The following is a 10,650-nucleotide window of genomic DNA, read 5'->3' on the forward strand; positions in this document are numbered from 1 at the left end:
GATGTGTCACTTCACACCACTTGAAGAGCTCGATCACAAAATGGGTTAGAAGGCATTTCTAAACATTCCAAAGTAAGACCACCATCAGATAGAGCAAAATAACACTTTTCCAATGATACCTTCCCTGTTGCATATCGAGAACGAGAAATATTCGTAACGTTAATATTAGGATATCCCATGTTTTCTTATTACTTTCTTTTTTATAGCTAATTTTATTGCAGATATCTAAAAATTACAAGAATGGAGTAAACTTGTTTTGTGATGAAACTCTTACCTTTATGAGGCTTTAAGCAATGTCAAAACTAACCTTCGTGAAAGGCCCTCTCGCTGTAGTTGCTTGCAGCAAAAAGCAGCCGAAGGTCGACAAGCCAACAGCGAGAGGAGAGCCCCTGCTCGGCTTCGGCTTGCTTCGGCTTTCTTCGGCTCGCTTTCGTCGTCGCCGAGAGAGCCTTTCGTGAAGGCTATGTTATAAGCGGTAAATGAGAAGATGAATATGAAGTGGCTTCATCTCTTATTCAACAGCTGCTTCCCAAGTCACTTCCGCCGTGATAGATGCCGATTTTACGTCCATTCCCGTCTTCGAGACGTTCACCAACAAGTTTTACCTGGAGGACGCCCTCACGGGTGGCCTAAAAATCACTATCGCCTACATTTGGACCACACGTTCACGCAGCATCACCTTCGAGCTGACCAAACCGAACCAAGAGGTCGTCGACTCCTTCTCGAGGCTGTACACCACTGACGAAAGATACAAGCAGATCAAAATCAACTTAGATCAGGATCAAGTCATGGTGAGTTTCGATTCTTTTTGGGAATAAATCTAACAATAATGATAACAAAACTACCCTCTCCATATGGGAAGAGAAAAACAATGTGTGTTGCAGCACACATTTACAATGAAAATGAAATCAATGTCTAATCTCCTGTCATATGAACGAAATTCAAACCATTAAGAATATCTAGCAAGGCTCTATAGAATTTCAACGTGACGCTGAACTGAGTATGTTAAATGCACTTAAAGACAAACATAAGGTACTCCAGCCAGATGGAAGGTTATACCACATAACGTAGAAACAAACGATTAAAACTTCCTATAGTTTCCGAAATGCCAGTATCTTTCTGCTTTTGTGCCTATAAAGCATTGATACTCTGAACAATACATATTGTCTTTCTGTCGAATGAATGCTATCTCGTTTTATGATAATTGTTTATTTGTCTGTTCGGGGGTTTTCTTTTTTCCAAGGCCGGTGAATGGACACTGAACGTGACGAATGAAGGCATCTCAGAAGACGATTTTAGCATTGTCATTCAGCCTCGTGTCAAGCCGGGGGCTATGCCCATTCTGGCCAAGGCTCACTGGGCAGTGCCCAAGATCACTCCTCCCAGTAGACAGATTCTCTACGTCTTCGTGCAACAAGGTGTGTAATGCTGTAGCAGTCATCTCCCTTTGCGTTTTTGTCAGACCTCTATATTCCACCCACAGAGCGACTTATTTGAGACTACCAGTAGTTTGTCAAGACAGAGAGAGCTGCGAGGCCGGTTCCATGACATTTGCCCCGGAGACAATCCTCTGCTCCCATGGAATATTTGTACGCTAACCTAAATGTAATTTCTACCCTTAAACATAACCCTAACTCTGATCCAAATCCTGTCATCAAACTGAACCCCAAACCCTATCACAATCCTAACCCTAACCCTAAGTCCTTGGAGGAAAAAAAAACCCGGAGCAATATTGTCGCAGGAGCAATTGTCATGTCACCGCGAAGCTAAGGGTTGAATGCACGACCGAGTGGCGTCATAGCATGTCTCTGGTACTTTCACCCCTTGCCTGGTTGTTTATCTCGAATAATCTCGAATAATCTGGAATAAAGAGGCATAACGTGGCATATACTCGAAAGCCACCGTGGGCTTTCATCTCACGCACTAGGCTGTGCTGCAGAAAAATCTTTCCCTCCTACATCCTAGCAAAGACACTTGGGATCGTAATATACATACTGTGAATGGTGTAAATGATAGCAACAACAGTGCGATGTCTGAAGAGGAATTGATAGTTTTTTTTTCTTTCAATGATCTTTCTTTTTGATGAGCATGTATCTCACCCCTATTATGACATGTTCTACAGGGCTTTGAGCCACAACTTGGTGAACAAATTCTTTGTCAAGTTTACTCTCGTTTCCTCTCCCTGTCTCTTTCTCTCTCGATCAATCAATCAATCAATCAATCTATCAATCTATCTATCTATCTATCTATCTATCTATCTATCGACCTATATATCTATCTATGTATCTATATATCTATCTATATACAAAACATATAGGCCCCACGAATTTACACGGGGATCCTAAGGTTCTGCTCATGCTATTTTCACTATTTCAAATGTCTATCCTTAGTAAACAATGCAATTTTTTGTCTTTGAATATGCATTTTATCATGTTCCAGTTTTTTTTTCTCAAAGTGCAGAGTATTCTCCTTTGTCCTGCTGTCTATGCGGCACTTCATATCATTTTTGTATGTGTAGATGATACAATAATCATGATAATCATTGTTGCTGCTATTAACAAAATTGACATAATTGCCACTATTCAATGCTCGGCATGACGGTGATGTATGTTTATCGACAAATTTTTGCAGAATATTGCGGGACAGGGAAGAGGAAAAGCCGGCGACTAATTTTCGCGGAAATGTTGCTCTGTGCTCTCCAATTGCCGCGATTAATGATATGCTGTATGCTTATTTTCAATAAACACATCTCACAGCTCCTAGCTTACGCAGTGAATTGCTACAGTTTGCATATGTTATTTGCTTCAATTTTTTTTTTTTTTTTTTTTGCTCGCATAAAGTGCTAGAGACCGCATGTCATCTAAACTCTTTCAGATCCAGAAAAAACCTCAACGATGAATATCCTGGTACTCGTATTCATTCTTGCATTTCATTTCAAAGAACCGATTAACTTTCATGCGTAACGAAACGTCCATTTGTGTGGGCGTACGTCTGTGCCACCTGATTTTATTAGATTGATGTCAGCTAAAGTAATTCTCAGAAAAATACGTGCATTCATGCGGGTTTTTTTTTTTCTTGAATCGAGAGAGTAACGAAAGGATATCTTAAGCGTTGACCATATTACATAATTTCAATGTCTGTAATCACAACGCACATTAGTCGTGTATCACATCACCACGTGCATGTTCGTAATTACACACACACACACACACACACACACACATACACACACACGCACACACACACACACACATACACATATCTCTATATATCTCTCTCTCAATCGCTAGTCACTCGTCGATCTATAACATATAAGTCTATATATTACCAAGAAGGTTTGAGAGATGGAGTTCCAACTGGCTGTAATTATTCAAACAGTTGTCAGTTTTCTATTGATATACAAAAGAATTCCACAAGTGCATCATTTTGTGCCTTTGGTGATCGATGTTCGATGCTGCCGTCTTGCTGAGTAATCGGAGGATTCATTTTGAACGTTAACATAGTACATATTGTCTATATTCTGCTTGTTCATGTATTAAATGAAATGAAATCGCACTAAATGATAAAGCATATAAAACAAAAGTCAATCCCGTCCAGAAATAAATGAAAAAGTGTACATCAGAACTGTATAATGCGAAAGTGTTCATAACTGTACCCTCCTGGAAAGCTAGTTCTCTTGAACCTTCTTGATATTACATATCTATGTACCTCAAATTGTTCAATTACTTTCAATGTCGTTTTCATCGTCGCATTTTTTTATTGATTCAAGGCGATACGCCAGTGATCAATGCAAAAGTCAACGCTGTGGTGAGGCTCAACTCCGGGAGTGACGCGGCTGATACAGTGACCTTAGTCCCGCGGGATGACGGCCTAGGGGCGGATATCAACAAGAATGACGGGATATATTCCGCTTACTTCACGAACTTCTTGGGCCACGGCCGTCACGGCGTTGAGGTATAGCACAATTCTCTTCGTCTTCAGTCAGCATTTTTGGTATAATAGGGAAGATATTAATTTCATATAGCACAATTATTTGAAAAATCAGAGTGCCTCATCTATTAAATCATTTGAAATTCTTCTCAAAACTCATCTTTTTGATCAGTTGTATTTTTTTTTTCTGGAGGCACACACAGTCAGTTATTAGTTATTGTATCACTGTAACACATGTATTTTTTTTTTGCTGTTATTTTGGTTTTGCATTGTCCTTATGTTATTGTGTTTTCTAGTTTTCTTTTCGTTATGAATAGCACCAGTGCGTTTACAAACACCCGTATAAATCTCCATATAAATGCAATTAATATTATTATATCGCGGACTTGATCGTCAGTGACGGTAATACAATCTCACTACCTGCATTGTGACTTTAGCCAATGACTTTTATGACCTTTAGCCAATCTACAAAAGAACAATTTCAACGAGTAAAACAACAAAAAAGAAACCAAAAGAAAACATGGCATAAAAACTGACCTTTCCGCACGTTTTCACCTTCATCGTTACGTAATAGTCTTCACCTTCATCATTACGTAATAGTCCACATCTTGGACAGCCAAGAAATTCACATTGTGTGGCTTGACCATGTCTTGGCTTGGGGGCAGTAGGAATGACCTAAAGATGCAGGTGCAGTGTTGTTTGTGTACTAAATTGTTCTCATTCTTACAATTAATGACGCCCCACGCCATACCCTGGGACACCGTCATATCCCGGGTTATAGCGTTGTTTAGCGCCATTTTGTTTTTCGCATAAAGATGTAGAGTTATACACTGCCATTATGGCAGTCAAATTTTAGCAGTCTTCCATAATGACGATCTGCCATGACTTTTCAAACCGTTAAACAATTTTGACATTAGCACTTTCTGTATTTTTGTCGGAAATATTTTTGTTTTGTTACAATTTTTAACAGTAGTTCAGAATGAGATCACTGTAACGAACGAACTCGTCCCACGATTACATATTTTCCGTCTTCCGTGGATTGGTGAGACAGAGTGATGTGCTGCTATCTGTGAGTGCCGCAAATTATTGGTGTAGATCAGTGCTCACGTTTTGATGCTGCTGCACTTCTGAACTCATTGTTGCAATTACATTTTCTTTCATAAAGCACTAAAATGACTGTCACCCATTTTTGGAGGCCTTACGCGGGGTACAGTGAATGAATATTATGTATATATATTTCAACAAAATGACGGATTTCTATTTGGTATACCAGGGCACCAAATGATATGCCTGGATGTTAATCATGTAATGCTGCATCTTAATCAACGTCTTCCAAACAATCCGTATGTTATCAGGTACACGTTCGCAACGGCGAGGAAACCACGCTGCTGAAAGGGGGCGTGGTCGGTTATGGCGCGGCCACCAACCCTAATTTCCCCGGCCCCGACAGGACGGTCATCCTGGAAGCTACCGGTGAATTCCAGCGAGAGATCACGGGCGGCAGTTTCGAGTGTACCAGCGTATCTGTCTGTGGAAATAGTGAGTGCATTTTCTCCATCATTCTTACCTTTCCTGCATCGTCGTTAAATACCACGACAAGAAAGAGACATTGACATTGTGTGCACACAGGTTGCTAATAGTAACGAAAGAGTTAACCCATGATTGACTAGTACACAAACTAGAGCTGGTAACTCAGACACGAAATGAAACAAATAGCAAATCTTAATGGCATTTGTCCAATTTTTACCAGGTATTAATCGTCAATCGCTAACTCTTGGAGGAATCTGCGCCTTTTAATGTTTTGTACACATATGTGGCGCTATACAAATGCTGTGGATGATGATGATCATCATCATCAATATTCTCAAAACGTTGACTTAAAAAGTTAGTATTAGTTATCTTGTGATAATGCAGCATTGGATTTTACTTCTGTCACATGTGATAATGGTACCGATGTTTATGCGTGCCTCTACGCCCAGCTTTCGGTAATGTGATTGAAATACCTAATCTTACTAAAATAGCATCAGAATCACCAATCTCGTGGATAGCATTCCACTTCGTGTCAAAGCACGACAAAATGATCGATGGTAAATTTCGAGACTAAAAAAAAATAGAAAAGAATAAGATTTTAGTTTTGGTAGTGATACTGTTAAAGAGAGAGCAATTGCCATCATATCAGTGATAAACGGTGTTGACATATGGAAGCTAATGAATGTATACATTCCTCTCCCTTATTTTTCTTTTTTCTTATCGCTCCCTTCTTTCGTAGAATCTGTGGATGTCTATCCCCCAGGCCAAATCACCGATCTGACAGCAGATTTGGGCAGTGGCGACCTGGCGACCCTAACATTCACTGCACCTGGAGACGATCTCACTGATGGGAATGGTGAGACACGTTTTACTCAGTTTAACATGACGTGACGTGGCGAGACGTGACGTGACGAGATATGATATGCTGTGATGCGATGTGATGTGATGTGATGTGATGTGATGTGATGTGATGTGATGTGATGTGATGTGATGTGATGTGATGTTTTGTGATGTGATGTGATGTGATGTGATGTGATGTGATGTGATGTGATGTGATGTGATGTGATGTGATGTGATGTGATGTGATGTGATGTGATGTGATGTGATGTGTTGTGATTTGATGTGATGCGATGTGGTGTGGTGTAATGTGGTGTAATGTGATGTATGATAGGCCTATAGTATGGTACGGTGTTGAATGGAATGTTATGAAATGTTATGAAATGGAATGATATGATATGATATGATATGATATGATATGATATGATATGATATGATATGATATGATATGATATGATATGATAAATATTAGTATATGATATGAAAGTGACAGGATGATACTGAAAGTTACTAATGCTGTAATGAGACAAACAATGCAATTTCATAATAACAACTGGATTAATATCGCTTTGTTTTTAAATCGCAGCTACAAGGTATGAAGTCCGTTACTCATCGAGTTTCACGAAAATCAGCAAAAACTTTAGTTCCTGCGAGATGGTCCCCTCGCATTGGTTCGTTGCTGGTGACGTCACAATGCCGTCTGGAGCAGGAAAATTGGAACAATTTGTCATCAATTTTTCCAACTCGAGCAGTACATCGTCTGACCCAGGTTAGTTACTGTTGCACAAGTTAATATTTTGTATGCTAATCAGCGTACATAATATATAATGTGAATAAATGAACATCACTATCATGAAAACAGATCTAACATTGGTAGAGTCTGCTAATATCTTACTAGTAGTTTAAGTGTCAAGTGAGAAAAATGGCGGTAATTGCTTTGGCATCTGGAAAGTTTTTGTGCATATTGCTGGAGTTAACTACTAAAGCACTAATTCAGTTATTATTACATTTGTATCATTATACTGTCATTCCGATAGTTATACACATTATCATCAAAGTTTATGATGATATGTAGATGTGATTTGCGGAGGAACTTAATGTCATTTTGTGTTTCACTTTCAGGACACACGCCGTTAACTGTGGCCATTATTGCCATCGACGATGTAGGCAACCGCGGGGACCGTTCGAACCTCGTCACCCTGACTCGAGTACCGACCGCCTCGCAGTCACGCGCCGCATGGCCGCCCGGCATGATTGCCGGTGTGTTGCTGTCCATCATCATTTTACTGCTCATCATCATTGTCATTGTCGTCATCGTGTACCTGAAACGAGGGAAGGCACCCACAAAATACCACTACACAGCACCTCATTGCAACGGCTCGCTGGGCGTGTGAGCCTCCACCAGTTCCGCTGTGATGGTCTGACACCGTGTTCGAACTGTCGCGATAAGTGAGAGCGCAGAAGAGCGCATGTTTTGTTGCCCGACACATTACTGTTGGACAAAACGGACACCTGATGCTGTGTTTATTACTTGAACTCAAGGTGTTACTTGAGTGAACGTGAAGAAAAAGATGTGTCACTGAAAAAAGTACTACCACTTTCGCCAAGCAATGCCGAGTCGATCCTCGATTTTTTTTTTCCGAACTGCACCGAGCTTGTTCGGGGACCAACTTGGCACCATCTCCCTTCTTATGTTTAATATGGCATTTTGTGTGTGTGTCTGTGTGTGTGTGTGTGTGTGTGTGTCTGTCTGTCTGTGTGTTCATGATATGACATGACGTGACCTTTACACTATCAAGAAGGAGAACTAAATTAACACGAAAGAATGGAGGCATTCGTGACCTCAAGTGTGTAAGGCAAACGGTCGATTTCATAGTCCTCATGAAAACGTGATGTATCATCTCATGTCATTCAGACGACTTTTTGGACTGTGGAATTTACGCTTTATGTAATGATGAAAGCGCTCTCTTTCTTTAAAAGAAACTGAAAATGTTGCTGCGTGTCAAAACTTCTAGCCTTTGAGTTTCTTGTGATTTTGTAGCTAAGCAAGCGTCAGACGCATTGCTATTGTTCTGCATAATTCTTGTAATAACTAATTATTTATTTTGAATGTAAAAGAGAGTGAGAGAAAGTTAGAAAGAAAGAGAGAGAAATGAAGTTAGCTATAAGCACGTTACATCAATAAACTTGGAAAATCTCGTTTATCAATCCTGATCATATAGCGGAACAAGTCATACAATTATTGTGTGTGGATTTTTTTTCCTTTTCATAAAATCATCGCATTATTTCAAGCCACATAACTTCCAGATTATCTGTTCGTAAAGAAGATTATAGGGTTTGTGCAGTTGTAAAAGTATTTATGTCTTGCGAATTTGAGCCGTTTCGTTTAAATTGAGATGAAACTGTACTATTGACACATTGCATGCACAATCACACTTCAGTCTTTCCTTCATATAATGACGTCATCATACTTTCCACGTGCATGACGTTTCAGCGCCTATGATTTACGCATTCTTTGTGTGCGGTCTGAGGTGATACAGGAAGTATAATGTCTGCGTCTTTTTGTAATTATTGTAGTGGTTACAATAACAATTGCAGTTATGGTTATTATCAGTTTTGATTGTTATGATTTCTTGAATTTTGTTTTGAACATTGTCAATATTAATAATAATAATAATAATAATAATATTATTATTATTATTATCATTTTTATTATTGTTGTTATTATTACTATTGTTATTATTATTATCATCATTATTACTATTATTAAGATAATAATAATAATAATAATAATGATTATTGTTATTATTATTATTATTATTATTATTATTATTATTATTATTATTATTATTATTATTATTATTATTGTTATCATTCTTTTCACTATTGCTATTATCATTGTGAGCATCATATTCATTGCCTTACCTTGCCTGCGTATAAATCCTGTACACTCATTGATATTGTGTGTGTCTTTTTGCAATGACTACGTTGCAGCCCTAGGAGCTGAATGTGTCATACATTATGATAATCATTTCTGCAAACAAGAAATTAGGCGCTTGCGCAGGGTCACGCTGTCTCTTATCGTAGCTGTTGGGCACTTTTTGGTGAGGTTTCTGCGTTATTTATTTAAAGATAATGACAACAAATATCAAGTGTAGTAAAATACCGGTATAGTGAATTGCGTTTCTCGGTGTGAAGGGATAATTTCTCAAATGGGCCGATCTGGTCTTAGAACTGCCCTAGTTTGTCTTGTCATACTTGAATATTCTACTTTGTCTCGCCTTGTTATCAATTCCTTTTCTTCTTCTTTTTTCTTTTTTCTTTTTTCTACTCCAAGTCCATGCTCGAGTACTGTATTCCTACTATGGTAGGTTGTGGGTGCCTCCACTGGTATTTATAATGACATAATTATCTGACATATTTGCTCAATTACAAATCATGTGTGATGTCAGTATAATTTTGTTTTTTCATTTACAGTCCATCAGTAGTTTGAGGCAAACAAAAAGGATAGTAACGACTATGTTTCCTTTGGAGCCCTTCTTTAAGAGTTATAAAGCACAAAAGGCTCTAGATTATTATGCGTGTGTTGTAAGTGTGACTGTTCCGATTGTAATGAATATGTTCGTGGTGCTTTCATTCCTTGTATAGTGTGATATTATTTAAACGCAAAGCTTGATATTGCCACTGAAAAAGAAGATAATAAAAAATATCTAAAAATACTCGTAATATGGTGTATTTTACGGTGAAATAATTTACCCTTGGTTTTGCTTCACGATTTAATTGTAACACTATACCTTATATTTGGGGGGAAAAAATCTGCCGGTGATTGTCTTTGCTGTCCTTATTGCTGTTGTTGTTGTTGTTGCTGCTGCTGCTGCTGCTGCTGCTGTTGTCGATTTTGTTATCATTATTATTTTTTATTATTATTATCATAATCATCATCATTATTATTAGCAGTTATTGCTCTTGTTGTTGTTGTTCTTGTTGTTGTTGTTGTAAGCAGAATAGGATGTTGTCGTTATAGTGAGGGCGTTGTTGGTGTTGGTCATGTTGTCATTGGTGATGTTGATAATCATGGTGGAGGTGGTGGTGGTGGTAGTGATGGAGATGGTAATAATGATTAGTGAGCTGGATGGTAGTCATACTCTCGTGTGAAGTATTGTGACTGTGGCCATGACGACGGCATCGACGACGATGGGATGATCATGATCTCAAAACGAGGTTGAGTGATGGTGTAATGCTTGCTATGGTGACGCCGATGATAATGATGGTTATGATGATGATGATGGTGACAACAATAATGCCAATGATGATTTCTGCTGTGGAGCGATAGCTGGTTGACCTAATACGCTG

The 10,650-nt window shown here is 38.7% G+C and overlaps 1 protein-coding gene across 1 annotated transcript in view; it reads left to right on the top strand.

Moving 5' to 3' along the window:
* Nucleotides 1–8,625, top strand: part of LOC139717286 (calcium-activated chloride channel regulator 3A-1-like) — a 58,661-nt gene extending 50,036 nt beyond the window's left edge. The window contains exons 10-16 of the mRNA XM_071628778.1: nt 523–791; nt 1,244–1,418; nt 3,770–3,954; nt 5,286–5,469; nt 6,200–6,316; nt 6,884–7,066; nt 7,420–8,625. Of these exons, the coding sequence (XP_071484879.1) occupies nt 523–791; nt 1,244–1,418; nt 3,770–3,954; nt 5,286–5,469; nt 6,200–6,316; nt 6,884–7,066; nt 7,420–7,691 (1,385 nt within the window). The 3' untranslated portion in view covers nt 7,692–8,625. The remainder of the gene's footprint in view (nt 1–522; nt 792–1,243; nt 1,419–3,769; nt 3,955–5,285; nt 5,470–6,199; nt 6,317–6,883; nt 7,067–7,419) is intronic.
* The last annotated feature ends 2,025 nt before the right edge of the window (nt 8,626–10,650 follow it).

This window comes from Diadema antillarum, unplaced genomic scaffold, assembly GCF_040938485.1.
Source record: "Diadema antillarum isolate AM-2024a unplaced genomic scaffold, OU_Dant_1.0 scf00000074, whole genome shotgun sequence".
Taxonomy (NCBI): Eukaryota; Metazoa; Echinodermata; class Echinoidea; order Diadematoida; family Diadematidae; genus Diadema; species Diadema antillarum.